The sequence below is a fragment of the Natrix helvetica genome (genome assembly GCF_964273705.1).
Source record: "Natrix helvetica genome assembly, chromosome: 1".
Classification (NCBI taxonomy): Eukaryota; Metazoa; Chordata; class Lepidosauria; order Squamata; family Natricidae; genus Natrix; species Natrix helvetica.
The window spans coordinates 135,441,626-135,459,663 of record NC_138548.1 but is presented as its reverse complement, the minus strand read 5'-3'; the positions used below and the strand labels follow the sequence as shown (position 1 = coordinate 135,459,663).

At 39.1% G+C, this 18,038-nt stretch overlaps 1 protein-coding gene across 1 annotated transcript in view; it reads right to left on the bottom strand.

Annotated features, from left to right (window-relative positions):
* Nucleotides 1–7,221: 7,221 nt before the first annotated feature.
* Nucleotides 7,222–18,038, bottom strand: part of PDIA5 (protein disulfide isomerase family A member 5) — a 241,481-nt gene continuing 230,664 nt past the window's right edge. The window contains exons 16-17 of the mRNA XM_081938793.1: nucleotides 13,140–13,274; nucleotides 7,222–8,978 (exon numbers count right to left, since the gene is read on the bottom strand). Coding sequence (XP_081794919.1) covers nucleotides 8,898–8,978; nucleotides 13,140–13,274 — 216 coding nt within the window. The 3' untranslated portion in view covers nucleotides 7,222–8,897. The remainder of the gene's footprint in view (nucleotides 8,979–13,139; nucleotides 13,275–18,038) is intronic.

The following is an 18,038-nucleotide window of genomic DNA, read 5'->3' as shown; positions in this document are numbered from 1 at the left end:
TGATTTACAATACATGTCCTGCTCATAAATATGTCCATCTGCTCCTTTAGCTAAAAGGCATAATGAGATAGAGGCACCAATAGGCTCCCTAGTCTGCCTCCAGTATTGAAGATACATTCCAATCAACTAGTTTATGCATTTTTTAAAGCAAGATATTTCATGATTTTTTTTTCTTGAGTCTATTAATGAATACATTGTTCATGGAACGAAAATGCCAACTTCAGTTCTAAAACAGGCTTTCTACATTTTCAGCTGAGACAAATGATCTGTTGACCTGGAGATATTCCTCTGAAAAGCCCTTTCCAGAGTCACCCCTAGGTTGCATTTTGGGTTTAAATTTAAATTAAAATGGAATTTTTTTTTAATCCATGGAAAACCATCATACTAACACTTGATGTAAATTCAGTTGAAATCTAGGCCAATTCTAGTTATTGTCCCGGCTTCATCTGTACCCAATACACAAATATTTGCTGCAATTGGTTGTTGTAATCCAGGGGTGTCCAAACTTGGCAACTTTAAGACTTGTGGACTTCAACTCCCAGAGCTGGCTGGGGAATTCTGGGAGTTGAAGTCCACAAGTCTTAAAATTGCCAAGTTTGGACACCCCTGTTGTAATCATTTAAACCACAAAAACTGTTTTTTTTAAAGGTACTGGACAAATCCCTTGAAGTTTTATTCTCAATACTGGCTACCCTCAGGAAGCACACAGTGCTGTTCTAAATGGACTGTGGAGCTGACTCAGCAGTCTTCTTCTCATAATGGCATGTTTATTCTTGCCCACATTTTAAACTGCAGCCCCTAGCAGATCACTTCAAGAGCAACAATGCCTCTTAGTCCGAACAAGCTACACCCTTTTTTTAAAGCATCAAGAATGCAAGAGATGCTCCATAAAATGAAAGGACAATAAAGATAGAGCTGACATACAGGTAGTCCTTGACTTACGACAGTTCATTTAGTGACTGTTCAAAGTTACAACGGCACTGAAAAAAGTGGCCGCGGACTGTTTTTCACACTTATGACCATTGCAAGATCCCCATAGTCACGGGATCAAAATTCAGATGCTTGGAAACGGACTCATATTTATGACGGATGCAGCGTCTCAGGGTCACGATTCCCCTTTTGCGACCTTCTGACAAGCAAAGTCAACGGAGAAGCCAGATTCACTTAACAACCATGTTATTAACAATTGCAATGATTCACTTAACAACTGGCAAGGAAGGTCATAAGATGGGGCAAAATTGACTTAACAAATGTCTCACAACAGAAATTTTGGGGTCAATAGAGGTCATAAGTTGAGGACTACCTGTACTCCTCTTAAATTGAAGCTCATAGCACAGAGATGGCAAACCTTTTCGGCACCGAGTGCCCAAACCGGAATACACACGCCATGCATGTGTTCATGTGCGTGCACACACCGGAGTGCCAGAAACCCAAAGCCCAGCTAGCCGGTGCACATGCACGCGCCAGCCACCTGGTTTCTGGCACTCCGGCGCACACGAAGATCAGCTGGACGGCGTGCATGTGCTCACCGGAAACCAGAAGAGCAGCTGGCGATAGTGTATGTGCCCACGGAGAGGGCTCTGCGTGCCACCTCTGGCACGTGTGCCATAGGTTCACCATCACGGTTATAGCATGTCGGCACGTCAAATTATGGCAGAAGCACACATTAATTACTATCCTTACTACTTGCCATAATCTAGTGCAGCGATGGCGAATCTTTTTTGGCTCGCGTGACACAAGTAGGGGGAGCGCAGGGGGGTCGTGTGCGGGCATGCCGCACCCATAATGCAACGCGCGACCCCCTCCAGTGTGCATGCGCGCACAACGCGTGACCCCCCCCATTTTTACATGCTTTTTTTGCCCTCTCCAGGCTCCAGAGGCTTTATAGGAGCCTGAGGAGGGCGAAAAGAGTCTCCCCCGCCCTCCCGGAGGCCCTCCACAAGTTCAGGGACGGTCTGGAGGCTTCCCTGAAGCCTTTGGAACGCTTAAAACCACCCTCCGAGCAAACCGGAAGTGATTTCCGGTTTGCTCGGAGGGTGGTTTTAAGCGCTCCGAAGACGTCAGGGAAGCCTCCGGACGATCCCTGAAGCCTTTGGAACGCTTAAAACGATCCTTAAACCGATCCAGAGGCTTTATAGGAGCCTGGGGAAGGCGAAAAATAGCTTTTAAAAAGGTGAACTCAGCTGACAGGGCAGCGCCTCGCGTGCCTTGACAAATGGCTCCTTGTGCCACTTGTGGCACGCGTGCCATAGGTTCGCCATCACTGATCTAGTGAGTAAAGTGGAGAAAAAGGGAAAATTAAGGCCCATGAGTAACTACGCCATTTTACACAGTGCAATTATGGAAACGTTTAGCTAAAACCATAATAACCACTCACAAAACATGTTTTCTTTAATCAAATACTACCTGTATCCCTGGCCTGTTTTTTCATCTAACACTGGAAATATAATAGTTCCCAGATCCAAGCTTTTAAGAAATCAGTTCATCCCCCAGTGTTTACATTGGAAATAGGAAGGCCTTTCATTGCTGATCTCTGTAGGAAGGACAAAAGTATAATTAGCCTTAGACTGGAGGCAATGGCTATAGCTTTTCCCATCAAGTCCTATTTTGTCTACTACAAACAAAATTGTCCGTGGATTCCAAAGCTGTTGGCTGCGTCCTTATCTGTATTAATTGCTGAGAAGGGCAGACTTTTATTAACTAAAAATTAAAGCTTAAACTTGCCAATAGTGACTTCATCTTTTGAGATCACTCTGAATCACTGGCTTTGGTGGATGTTCAGAACAATTAACCTGCTTTGAGCAGTTCTTTTCCCTGGTTACTCGACAATGACTTGAACATGAAAGAATCCAGTTTTCCCACTGGTATATTGTCATGTAGTCTTTGGCCTTAGAAGATTTCTTTTCCTTCCCCTTTCCCATTCAACATGCAAATATAATTTGCCTCCTATTTATGCGTTCATAGCTCATTTCATTTTCAGCCAAGATGTCTGAAATCAACAATTAAACTTTAATGGCCTACAAAAGACTCAGACACTACAAACCAGCGTGTATCAATTTGAGCTCCGTAGCTGTTTAATTAGGAAAGTTTGGGCTAAAATCTAATATAAAATCTACTGAATTGTTGCAGAAAATAACTGAAGGAAGTTTGGCCCAAAAAGTTTTAACCTCTTTTATCCTCTGTTGTTGTTGTTGTTGTTGTTCTTGTTATTATTATTATTATTATTATATTATTATTATTATTGCTATATAAACTTATATTTTTAGAAATATAATACAAAATTAATATTTTTTTACAAAAGGAGTTTCTTCTACAATAATTAAAAAAAAATCTCTGTAGCTCAAGCTGAATGCTTTTTATGCAGATTAGCTTTTGCACAGGAAAGGTGGGAATTAACATTTCTGCCCTCCCCCGCAAGCAGAAACCCTAGGGGAAAAAAAGAGAGGAAAACATTTTTGGCTACTGACAAGGAGATGAAATTATAACTGAGCAGGTGAAATGCCTGTCAGCCAGCAATGCTACTATATGACTCTTCTCTCCTAAAGTGCAGACCATCTGAGTATCAAGGCAATTCTTTACAGCAGGGATGTCAAATTCAAGGCTTGCGGGCCGGATCTGACTTGCGGGGTGCTTAGATCTTGCTTGAAGGGCCACCCTGAAAACTGTGAAGGACTGGCCCATGGTGCCTTCGCCAGCTAAAACGGAGCTCGGGAGGGTTGCATGTGGCCTTCCCTAGCTCTGTTTTTGCTGGCAGAAGGTTGTAGGAGGCCGTTGTGGCTAAAAATGGAGCTCAAGAGCCCTTTTTCACTGGCAGAAGGCTCGGGCCACCACAGGGGCCCCTGCCACGAGTGCCGTTGAGCAGGCCACACCACCTACCTCACCCACACAACCCTGGTGCGGCCTTCAATGAAATCGAGGTTGACACCCCTGCTTTAGAGGCTGATTCAGCATATTGTATAGCGTTAAATATTAAAAACTAGTCCACTTTTTAATTTTTCTATTTAGTTTACAAAATTTGTGCGTGGCTTCTAGATGCAAACTTATCATTAATTGGCACTGCAAGTTTTACTTCTTTAGCTATGATAAGGGGCAGAATAAGGAAAGCCAGGTGCGCCCAACTTTTTACTTCACTGTTTTTCACTGGCAAGATAGTAAGATGTATGGCGGGCCAACATGCAAGGCACCCAAGGGATGGGAAGGAGCGCATCGGATATTTTGGGATGGGGGGGCCTGAAGAAGGTGTGCTTGTACTTGCACTAGGACTCCCAGGATTTCCCCCTACCCTTGAACTTCACAATGTCCTGGGCATTTGTTTAATAAATACACTGATGAGAACAGGGATGGCTGGTCATCACTGGAGGCAGTTCATTTTCCAATGCTAATGGGCAGGCCCCATTAACAGTCATAACTTGAGGACTAACAGTAATCACACTGCACTACAGGTTCATATTGCTTACACTTCAGTCCTCTCCCCCTCCCCCCCCCCCATTTTCAAGAGGTTTCTTCCCCTTGCCTTTAACTTTTGTAATACTAAAACAAAAATGTATGTATCTTTCAAATTTCATGTTGGTTCAATGTTTGAACCTTTCAAGATTTGGTTTTGTTTTCCATGATGTTAGCTATCAGCTCTGGTTTTGTGTCATCTAATCTTCTAGCATTCTTCTCAAAGGTCTCTTTCTCGTTTGATACAGACATTAACACAGTTTTACTGATTCAGCTACCAATACTATTTGTTAGTATTGTAACTAATGTGTATCTAATCCATTTTAACATGGATATAATCAAATAGATTGCGAAAACATTTCACCCGAAACAAGATATACCATGCCTATGATGCTCCCAAGATCTACCAAAATACATTTTATGAAGCCAGAAGTTGGGTTTAGTTTCCTTTCTCATTTGATTGGAGTTACTGAATTTAAGAGAGGAGTAAAAAGTGCCACCTTCTCAGCCTTTAGTGAGTATCTACAGTATAATTAATACACAAACAATCCTTAACGGGGAATATGCCAGAGAAGTAGGGAGGAGAAAGAAAAGCAGCTGGTCTCCTTGTTCACAATAAACAGTTATCTTTACAAAGCTCAATTCCATTATTTCTGTGTTCAGTACACAAAACAAATGCATGCAGTAATACATGAACAACGCAGTAATACACGAATGATCACTTTTATATTGCTAAAAATCTCCAGGAAAAAAAAAACTCCATTAACTATAACCCACTCAGAGTAAAAGACAGGAAAAATAAAGTTAGTAGTAAGGGTTAGACTGTTTTCAGAAAGAGAAAGGGAAAAACAGCATTAATTTTCCAGATTAGACAGCTAACTGTCTAATAAGAAAGATCATGCAGAGTCTAATAAAAGATCCTGCTTGGCATGGTACCATTGCTTAAATTTATGTTATGGTTAACAAGCTTTCTACCACACAAGCCAAATCAGCCTATCATCATTCACCGAATTCATAGTAGGGGCTCCAACTGATTAATGAGTGCCAAACAAATACAAGCATTAATTGGGCCAGAAAAAAAAAGGAGGAAGTGCATTGAGAATGAAAAACAGAGTGGGAACCCCTATGAGGTCTCTTTTCTCAGTCCCCTTGGTAAAGTAATTCTATTAATGAACCAAGGGTCAGAAGAAAGCATCACGTAAGATGTTGTGGCTGTATTCACACAGAATTGCAAATCCCAGTTTAGCAGAAAGAAGAGACTTTGACTTGCTGGCAAAATCATTGATTACCATTAATACAAAATGATAATAACAATAATGCTAATATAAAAAATCAAACATAGGTGGCTAAGCTAATCAGAAATGCAAAGTTTATCATGCTCCCCACTTATTTCCAAACAAATTTGGAACTGCAAATCCAGATTGGCAATTTGGACTTGTGAAGGATTCAACAAACTAGAAATTATTCTCCCAATTTGTTGTGTTTTATAATGTAATCCTGTTTAAGCATCTGTGCTATGAAAAGAAGGAAGAAGTACATTTCAAAGAAATAATGAACTCAGCAACTTTATAAAGTCACTAACAGGGGGTAAAATATAAGATACACGTGTGTACAATTCAGCTTACATATTTATCTCTGGATTTTATTGAAAAAATCAAGACTGCATTTTAATTCTCTACTTAAATTCAAGGATAAGTCAATATTTTGGAACATGCTCATGTGCAGAGGGAAAGGAAGAAGACAAAGTAACTATTCTTTCTTCTTTTATGAGGCGACAATGAAAATGTTTTAACAATTCACCATTGTAGGCTACACCACTAACCAGTCTTTAATAAACACCATATCAATTGTAATTTGCTAAGAGACATAAGCCATAATAATTAATAGAGAATTAAGATAAATGTGATAGGTGATAGGAATGGATTCTGTACATGAAGATGCCAGGACAACATGCATAAGCTTGTGCTCTCATGACATCTAAAATAGATTACTGTCTGTGGGATATCAGTTTATTCAGCCGTACATTCCACAAACAAAAAGAAATTCCAGAATGTGAAGGTTGTGTTTGACAAAGGTAAGGTTTTGTAATATGTAATATATATATATATCAGGTCTTGGCGTATTAGGGTCTTTTCCCGTGTAAGATTGACAGTACCTTGGTGACGTTTCGACGAGGTCCCACTCGCCAACTTCAGGCTGGTGCCTTTGGCTTTGTTCTTGTGCGAGCAAAGCGTGATCGGAGTTGCCGTTTTTTTATAAATATAGGTGGTGGTGTGTGGAGACCTGCATACCTATACCTGTGAAAATCTATGAAAACACACACACACACACACGCACAAATTCTTGATACTGCAGCTGGTGTCCAAGTTAATTCCACTCTATGCAACCTCTCCCTACCGTGCACGGGATCTGCTCCAACTTCAAATCTTTTGCAAGTTTATGTTGAGCCCCAAATTTTATTTATCCTATTCTCTCTTACATATATGCACGCTCCCTTCTGCAGCTCCCTATGCACTGCAGAGATGTAGATATGGTGATATTCCAGATGTTGTTGATCAACTTTTATAATTTCTCCAAATCCTCCACCAGAGGGAGCAAAGGAACCTCCTAGCGAAGGAATAAAAAAATTCAAATAAGTTTTTCTTCTTTCTTACAGAGGCCTTTGGGAGAGAGAACAAATAAATGAAAATGCTGGACTTTTCTGGATGGTACCAATGGTTTACTACCCAGTTGCACAATTTCAGGCAGTTCAAATTTCTATAATAAAGGGAATCAATATCACATATTTCCAATCTTTTTATTTTTGGATCCAATTCAAAAAAATCACAAAAATAATAATCATAAACCCATAAAGACAGATTGTCCAGATCACCTTCACAGAATCAGCACACAATTACGGACTTGTAAAAGCTGGTTCTAATGCTGCATTTTCTTTACACTGCTGACAGGGCCAGACAAGTGTTGTGTTGTTGTTGTTCTTTAAAAAAGTATGACCTGTTTCTATAGAGCTCTTAAAAAGTTATGCTTCTTTTAATATCCACATACAGACAAGCCTTTGGGACATAAATACATATAGTTGCATGACGGTTCTGCCTATCAAAAATATCAATGCCTCTGTCAAACAGTCAGGTGGAATGCTTAGCAAAAACTCAGTTGCTATCATAAATTAAATAGAAGCTTCTACCTGCAATACACCTAAAGGAGCATCTGACAACATGAATGTCAACACATACACCGAGAGTCGTTTTCATACTTGATGTGTGCTGCTGCAGAGGCATTGATTTTAATCAATCATACATTCTATAAAGATATGTAAACAATTCAGGAACGGCATATTACAAAAAGAAGAGAAGGAAAAGTAAAACACCACTACAGTCAATTAAGATCTGAAATGGCCCAATGCTTCATTATTTCCTATTATCCCTGAGCATCTTAAAAATGACTCTTCCACATTAACCGGGGTGGGGGGTGGGGAGAGAGGGAGAAGAAGCATAATCTTTGCAAGTTGGCAAGAGGACATCCTAACCGTAAGTAGACGTGCTGTACGTTTGGCAAAATTGAACGTGGCTAGAAATATCTCCGCTGATGGCGGGAAAAGTTATTCTCCCTCCCGTAGCCCCTAAATTGTATCAATCCTGCCATGGTGCCTTGTTCTTGCTGATGTCCCATCAACTACACAAAGTGACACTGTGCAGAACATGGAATCCCTGGACCAGAGGTGGTATTCAGCCGGTTCTTACTGGTTTGGGTGAACTGGTAGCGGCAGCTGTTGGAGACGCCACCCACCTGCCCCAATGTAATGTGCAACCTTCTGCACATGCTCACATTTGCGAACCAGTAGCGAAGGTAAGTGAATCCCACCACTGCCCTGGATTGAAAGTGCCCCTTTATCCCAAAATGGGTCCTGAAATAAGTGCCAGGCACGCGTGCCCTATAAAACTGCCCTTGACGAACCTTTGGGCTGAGGCCTCTGAGGGTACCAGCATGCTCTACTTCCTCTAATTGAACTTGTATCTGATGAATACTTTTGCATCTTCTTTTATTTCCCCCCCTCCCATTTTTAAAAGCCATTTCTCATAAAATCTCTTTTCAAAATTAAAAGAAAAACACACGCAAAGATTACTTTGTCAGAGGAAATCACTATCAAACCTACAGATTACAAAAAGATTGCATAGGAGTATCGATGGGCATAGGTGCACTGAACAGCAAGAAAATGCTCTTCTTTTGTTCTTCTCCATAACAGAATATGGCAACAATGACAGTACTTTTCTTTAAAAAGAAAAAAAAGAGAGAATGATTTCAATTTATTTTCAAAGTTGTAGAAAATGGCAATGGTGGTCTATAAAAAGAAAGTCTGCTCTCTAAAAGATGTATCATCTCAGGCCTTGTACCAGTGACCCTGAGACCCTTCACAGTGCAGTGGAATTGTTTTTTGTTTCTTTTTGAGGCAGAAGTTACAATTCATCTTTCTTCTTCCCTATCTTCTCATGATCTCGCTCTCGGAGAGTTCGCATGTAAACTGAAAATCCAGATTCCTAGAATGTCAGACAAAAACAAACAATTAGTTACATACTGAAACACATATGGAAAGGGGCCATTGTTCTCCACCTCTGCTCTAGATGGAGGGGCTCCAATGAGAAAGGAAGTTATTTGTTATGAAAGGAATAGCCTGAGTTCTCTTCCCATACTCACATAGCTCCCTCCATATTCTTTTATTTAAGCAACCTGCAGCTCTGGAGCCGCATGTGGCTCTTTCATCCCTCTGCTGTGGCTCCCTGTTATCGGTCGGATCCACAATTTATAGGGCTTTTGGTTAGGACAGGTAGAGGAAAAAGGATGCCACACTAGGAGGAGACTCTATGGTAGGAGAACCAGACTTCTGGTCGGCTCCAGAACTGAAAGGGGGTTATGACCTTTGTGGCTCTTTGAGTGTTTAAGGTTGCCGACCCCTGATTTAGGGTAATTGATAGTTTCCAACTCCCTGTGTAATTTCCCCCCTCTATTATTAGTTCAATCATTCCATATATAGCATTTTATGTATTACAATACATGAAGACTTCATTATTAGAAAAAAATAGGGAGAAACTACAAGTGCCCTTTTTTATATAGAGGATTGTAAAGTTGTTGGGATTGTGCTTTATGAACTTGATTAAAAAAACCCAACTTTTATATCCATAGAAGTCTCTCAATAAAGATCTAATTGTCTAGAAAATCAAGTCTACAAAAGATTATTATCAAGATAAGTGTCTCTAGTGTCAAACTGTCTTTATGAATGATCTTCTGTGTCATTAGCCTATTGATTAGCATGACATAAAACAAATGATTTCTAGAAAGAAACATGACATTTCCAAGATGTGTAATACTGTGTTTAATTGAAAATCATCACAAATCTTTGGGAATCAATAATATAAAAATGAAGGTGTGAATGAATTAATGAATAAATGTTGTTTTTTCTATGACAACTCAGAAGCAATACTTCTAATCAGCAGGGTATTGGTTCAGTATCCTTAGATCTTTTCCAACAAACAGCAAGGGTTTTACTAAGCCACTGCAGATGTCTTTAAATATTTAAATATTTCTGAGAAGTTTAGATTAGATCTGACAACTTATCCAAAATGCTTGGACACACAATGCAGTAGGAAGTGAACTACTTTACTTTGTCTGCTGCATCTGTCAATCTTAACTGAGAATGTTACGCATCACTAGGTATAAAATTTGAGACTCTAGTAAACACTCTGAACAACTACTTTTTGATTAGAACTCTACCTGATATTACAAATGTTATCCAAAATGTATTATCCAGCCCAGTGAAGCTGCTTATGATGCTTCCTTCATCACTTTAGCAAAACAGGGAATACTTTATCTATGAAACCACTGAAAATAACACTTCTACAAATTAAATGAGCTTTTAAATGCATGCTGCAGATCCTGTCAGTCAAATAATGTTGACTGGCAAGGACTGGGCTGGGCTACCTCTGCTATAGCCCCCTATTCCACCTGCCTTGTGGAATATTCTTATTAGAACAGCCTCAACCCTAGTGGCTTTTCAAAGGGCTTTAAAACCTGGCTATGTACTCGGGCTTGGGGCTCAGAATGTGTTAATGGTCCCATTTCTTGGTTGTTGGGTGGTTAACGATCTCGACTGCTGTATATATTTATTTTTTTGGGATGTTTTAATTGTTGAATTGTTTTATAGTTTTAGAAGCTGCCCAGTCACTTGGCTGAGAAGGGCAGCTATAGATATTTGATGAATGATTGTTTTAAGATGTTGAATCCTGTATTTCTTCATAACAATTCATACTCTTCGCCTATTTTTTTCCACACTCACTGCAGAGTAGCCAGGAATCAAGATCTAAAGAACTATACCGTCCAATGCACAGAAGATAGGGATGGTGCAATGTTTACTGTCTGAAACTGCCAATAACATCATCAACCATATTTGAAGCTTAGGGGATTTCCCAAGTATTATAAGATATAAATTAAATGATCCTTGGAGATGTCTAGAAGTAGAACACATATTTAGATTCTCCCCAGTCAGCTGTCAGGTGCAATTCAAGATCCTAGTTATCTCTTGCAAAGCTCTTCATGGCAGAGACCCTGATTCTCCGAGGGACTATCTGTCTTCCGTAGCTTTTGCCATCCTGTACAATGGGTCAGTTAATGTGTTTTGGGCTCCAGTGCTCAGACAACATTATTTGATGGGATCAAGCAACAAAATACTATTACAATACCTGCTCTCTAACACACACACACACACACACACACACACACACACACACACACACACGAAATTTGCAAGGTCCCTAACCTGACCTTATTTACACAAGTCCTTAAATGTATTTAGAACTTTAACAGCATTGTAAAGCTTGACGATTTCTTCAATAAGAATAAGAATAAAAGTTCAATATAATGTTAAAAAAAGATTCCCAGAATTATTGTCAACAGAGCTAATATTGTTTAAAACAAGCTGCAAGGAAGACAAGGTAAGTAGGCATGTTACTTTAAGCAAAGGTACACAGGTGAGTCATTTAATAATAGCTTGGCAATAATAGTTTTTTCTAGCACACATATTTTAGTTGTTTATGAGATAAGCCTACATCGGTCATTAAAGAAAAAAGAAGCAATGTAACAACTAATTAATTTTTCCAAAGTACAAAGGGAAAAATACATTTTCCAAGAATGTTAAAAGAATGTTCATTTGATAAATCATCATCTAAACATGACCTAAAAAGAGCCCTGATGGCCCAGTGGCTAGAATGCAGTATTGCAGGCAAACTCTGCCCTAGCCCGGAGTTCGATCCAGTTCAATGGAGTTGACTCAGCTTTCCATCCTTTCCAGGTCAGTAAAATGAGGACCTAGATTGTTGGGGGGCAATGTGCGAATAATGCTTATATTGTAATCCACCCAGAGTGTGTTGTAAATGCTATGGAGTAGTATAAACTATTGCTATTTATCATTTTCACAAGCCATTTAATTTTTGTAACTGAATTGATAAAATCAGTAATACTATGGCTTTAAAACAAATTAGTGCTCTTCATAGTTAATGTGAGGATAGTTCATACTAACACTAACATCAGTTACCAAAATGAGAAACAAACAAACAAAAAAGCATATTCCCCTTTGCACCCAAAAGTATCAGAAACTAGTTCTGAGTATTGCTGCCTTAAATAGAAGTAGGTTATCTATTCCAAGGTGCAGGTAATCCTTGACTTACAACAGTTTGTTTAGTGACCGTTCAAAGTTACAACGTCACTAAAAAAAGTGTCTGTTATGACCATTTTTCATGCTTATGACTGTTGCAGCATTCACATGGTCATGTGACCAAAATTTGGATGCTTGGCAACAGGTTCACATTTATGACGGTTGTAATGCCCCAGGGGTCATGTGAACAGCTTTTGCGATCTTCTAACAAGCAAAGTCAATTGGAAAGGCAGATTCATTTAAGAACCGTGTTACTAACTTAACAACTGTACTGATTCACTTAACAACTGTGGCTATAAAGTTGCAAAACTCACTTAACAAATGTTTCGCTTAACAACATAAATCTTTGGCTAACTTGTGTTCGTAAGTTGAGGACTACCTGGAATTTTTCTGTTGCAACTTTAACCTTCCTTCTAATAAATATTCCAGTCAGATATTCTCTAGATTGTTTCAATTCTTAATTGTTAAGAAGGAGGTGTCTGACTTTTGGGCTGATAAAATCTCATTCTAAAAGCAAACGATAAGACATCAAAAATTTATAACACATTATTATTCACTGAATATTAAATTGTAAAGGCCCTATTTCTATAGAATTCCCACATGATGTAACTGCAATAATGTTAAAGGAAGTCCTTTAGGATATTCTGGAATGCCCTCTCATAATTTCAGTGTACCCAAAGGACAAGTGAAAACTTAATTCAAAATGAGTTTTCAAACATCCTCCGGATGAGTTTATCTGCTACATCAGCTAGGATTGGATACAAACATTTGAGACTAATTTTCACTAGTGCCAAATACCCTCAGATACTTAATAAGCAAGACTCACAATAAAAGGTTCCAAAAGGACTTCGTGCCAAATATACACAAGGAGACAAGATGATAACCAAATGTGGCCTTCTTTCTGGAAGCATTAAATTTCCATTGCTAAATGCTGTCCCGCCCCATATATGCTTATTTAAAAATAGCTGACTTTTGTTTTCCAGCATATACTTACCCCTCTGTCTCCATTGTATTTTTCTATAAATTTTCCATAATTATAATAGTTAAAGGTTGGATATCCATCCACTCCTTCCTGCTTACACAAGTCATGGTTTTGTTCTTTGGCACAATCCACTGCAGCATAGGCAATCTGGAGAGAGAAATAATAATAATAAAAAAGACTGGATCAATTAAATCTGGAATGGCTATATAAAAAAAAGATATGAGCTGGAAAGCATTTCCAGTATCTAAATACCTGGAATATTCCAATAACTGGAAAGCATCTCCAATATTTAAATACCACTTAGCTTTAAAATATTAAGGTCTACGTTTGAATAGGGTTGATCAAATTTATAACATTCTTGGACATAAGAACCAGTTTGGTTGGTTGGCTGAGGCTCCAAGCCAGAAAGCGGGAAACAATGTGTCCCCTCCCGCCTTAACTATATAAGCCAGCTGGGCAATTTTGGGCTAGTGACTCTCTCAGTCCAACTTTCCTCACAGGGTTGGTACTGTGGGGGAAATAGAAGGAAGGTGTTGTTAGATACATTCACAGCCTTGAGTTATTTATAGAAATAATAAAGGCAGGGGACAATTAAATAAATTACAAATTTCAGTACGTGATTTGGGCAAAATCTAACATTTCCCCCCCTCTCTCACTGATATAGATTCCTTGAAATTTTAGTTAGACTAATTGTATAAACACATGGAAAGCAACACTAGCACATTTGATAAAATAATTAGATCATTATAGCTTCTTAAAAGATAAAGGTATGTGCTAGTTGTTCCCGACTCTAGGGTGTAGTACTCATCTCGGTTTCAAAGTTGAAGAGCCAGCGCTGTCTGAAGACGTCTCTGTGGTCATTTGGCCGGCATGACTAAATGGCAAAGGTGCACGAAATGCTGTTACCTTTCCACCAAAGGTGGTCCCTATTTTTCTGCTTCTATTTTTACAAGCTTTTGAACTGCTAGGTTGGCAGAAGCTGGGAGAAGTAACGGGAGCTCACTCCATTATGTGGCGCTAGTGATTCGAACCGCTGACTTTTCTGATCGAAAAGCTCAGCATCTTAGCCACTGAGCCACCGTGTCCCTATAGATTTTTACAGTCAGTCCAATCAAAGTCTCTGGGAACAGGTTCTGCAAATTCTAAGTGGGGAAATATGTGCCTATCACTCTCCTGTATCTCTGTGTTTTCTGTTTTATTCCTTTATGTATTATTATTTACAAAACCAAGAGTGTTCACTCACCTTCGCCCAAGGCCAGAGAAAGAGCCAGGTCTTCAAGGCTCTTCAATACAACAGTAGGGTGCAGGCTACCCAGATCTCAGAGGGAACCCCACTCCAGAAACCCAGAGTGCACTAATCCCTCTAGACAATACATCTGTGCAGATATTATGAGAGATCGGCTGTCCCTCAAGTAACCTGGCCCTATGCCATGAAAGAATTTATAGATAATGATCATCACCTTGATTTACACCTGGAAACAAACAGGAAATCAATGTAGACTAGGAAGCAGAGGTATTAAATGGACATATCAAGACATACCCTTCACTGTCCATACTGCGGCTGCATTCTGAATCAGGGTAAGCATCTTGAGAGTCTTTTAAAGCAGCCCCAAGTACAGCATGTTGTAGCAATCAAGCTATGAGGTAACTAGTGTGACTGATTGACTGAAGAGCTTCCTAATGAATAGATATTATTATAATAGTGGAAGGCAGTAGCTAACAAAATACCATCTCAGCCATTAATGTAACCGCTTGGCCTTCAACTAGTCACAGTTCTGTACACCTACCGCTTAGCTTCTAAAACAGGGACATAAATAACCTATTTCCAGAGTTACTGTGGATATATTTGCATATATCTGTATGCATACATTTATCATATTTATTTGAAATTAAATGTGTAATTTATAAAGACATACTGTATGCTTCCTCCGCAAATCTCACAAAAGAGTTCCTCATTCAAAAGGGCCTTGCAAGATCGATGTGTTAAAAATTTGCTTACAAGTTATTTTCTCCAAGATTCCCTTGAACTTTTATTCTAACCGTTCAGAATTTCCCAATATTATTGATGCATAGTATACCTACAAAAACATCCAAAGAAAGCTCCTGTAGAGTTTAAACTTGCTTAAATGCAGACAATACTTTTAATTTTAATGTGATTGCTGGTTCGACTACCGAATGGAAAAGTTAATACATTCCGGTTATTGCCTTGTCGGCTATCACAGATTTATGATGGTTAAATGCATTTTGGTATGCCTTTAACTTCCTGATAATACATGGTCACTGTTAAATATACACCTATTACACAATTCTTACTAATTATCATTAGCAAAGGGCATGCCATTTCTTACAGTTCTATTGATTTACTCAGAACTCCCTATAATTATTTCCTTGCTCCAACTGATGCTGCCTCCTACAACCTCTTTTGAGAAATACAGGCCTCTCTTATTTCAGAGTCTCTTTATGCGGGCAGTTAGAAAGTGCTGGCTGATTACCTGGCAATACAAACTGAATTGTCAGGTTAAGCAAGTGGACTTGTGTTAATTTGCTGCTTTAACAAATCTAATTCTTCTAACCGGCACAGGACAGTTAAATTATTCCACTTGTAGTCTGCATCAGAGGTGGTATTCAGCAAGTTCTAACTAGTTCTGGATAACCGGTAGCGGAAATTTTGAGTAGTTTGGAGAACCGGTAAATACCACCTCTGACCGGCTCGGCCCCCATCTATTCTCTGCCTCCCGAGTCCCAGCTGATCGGGAGATTTTGCAGTAACCTTCCCCTGGAGTGGAGAGGGAATGGAGATTTTACAGTATCCTTCCCTGCCACACCCACCAAGCCATGCCACCCCCCCCCCCCAAGCCTTACCCACAGAACATGGATGGATGTCCAGTAGCAGTGAGCATTTTAACGATTAGATCCTGCATGCTTAACTAACACAATTCCTTCTCCATGATGAAACTGTGCAATCCTTTAATTAGTGAGCAACTGTAGAATTCATAGAATCCATCCAAGCAAAAATTTAATGCTAGGTTCCTTCTTTAAACCCCCCAGAATGAATCTGTAATCTTCCTGACACACTGGCTTCCTCCTAAGTGTTCATCTATCTTTGACTTCATATTTTGTGTCTTCTTCTGTAGAAAAATATGCTTCCTTCTCCCTATTTTCAAAACACACAATTTGGCCACTTACCGTATTTATTCGAGTATAACGCGCAAAATTTTGTACCAAAAAAAGGAATCAAAGTGTGGGTGCGCGTTATAAACGAGGGCTGGGCTGGGGTGGTGGAAAAAAAAACGTCCCCTCGTTGCTGCTTCATTTCTTCGCCTCGCTCGCAGCCGCAGCGAAAGCCAAAGGAAAAAGAAACGCCCCCTCTTCATTTCTTCTCATTTCTTCCCCTCGCTGGCAGTCCCAGAAAATTTTATACCGATTTTTAATCGAAAATTAGGGGGTGCGCGTTATACACGTTTGTGCGTTATACTCGAATAAATACGGTATATTTGGATTTCACTTGTGCCACTGGGTTTCAGACTTTTCAACCATAATTGAATAATTTCACTTATGGACTCACGTATAATTCTTTACTGATATTTCCAGTATTGATCTTTTCTGTAATGGTCTCCTTGGGTAGTTTTTCTCCAGCCTTACTTCTTCTGGAGGAGTATCAGCAAGACAAGATGCTATGGAGACTTTCAAAGTCCAGTTCTCTCTGATATTGTCTTGTTCTATCTTATCTTATCTTATCTTATCTTATCTTATCTCTTATAATTATCTTTTCCATCATCTATCTATGGCCTTGCAGTATGCTATGCCATACAAAATGCAATGAACTAACAGTAGAAAAACTAGCATCTCAAAGTTATGATTTCTAGCCTAAGCATCTATCAGGGTGGTTTCTGAAATATTTTTGGAAGCGGTATCCTAGAGGACCACTTTCCAATGAAGATGAAAATAGAGTTCCCTGATTTATTTCAGAATCAATCTGATGGGAATCACAAAGTGGCTGCCATAAGTACATCAAAGGCAATAAAATGCCACTATTCAAAGCCTTTTAAGAAGTAAACATCATTGTAGATTTAATCCACTAACCCATGGTATGTCCCAAAATTTAAGAAGAATTATTTATATATAAAAGATAAACTGCTATCATTCAAGTTTGAGAAATATGTGGTCCTGAGCTCAAAAGTAACTAGCAATTACCATCTTTCTTGACTGCCTCTCTCACTGGAAACGCCACAGGGAAGGCAGCTGCAAATTTAATTAACGCAGTCGGAATAAGATACTGGGGGAATAGCTAGGGTATATTGAAGGCCTGCCCGATCTATTCTTGATCTGAGCAGTATACTTGTTTGCTTGTTTCTTTTCTATTTTTAAATTGATGAGGCTATCAAATTTATTATAATACACACTAAATTTATCAGGTCTTATTTTTTTTAAAAAAATCTATATTATCCTATCTGTAAGTATGCATTTCAGATGTACAGAAGTATGCCTAAGAGATTGAAAACAAGTCTTATAATGAATCTTATGTAAAGTCCAGACACCTGTATTATTAAACATGTAGAAGGTGGTTAATAACTTTCTACAGTGGAGACAGTAATCTCTTGTCTTCAACTAGAAGTTTGAAAGTATCTGACGGAGCAAATTTGTCTGAGACAGGAAATTGGAGCCCAGTCACATTGAAACCACTTTTTGACCCTTTGAGAAGAAAAGCAAACAAATGAACAAAAAAAAAAAAAAAAAAAAAACAGGAACAAACACAATATTTCATGGACACATAGTGTTTGCCTGCAATTTTAAACACCTGACAACAACCTTTTCACTAATTTCAAAGCCCTCTCCAGGAGATTAGGTCAGACTCCTGTATGAGTTATTGGTATCTTTAACCACAACTAGCCACGAGAGGGTGAGATTTCA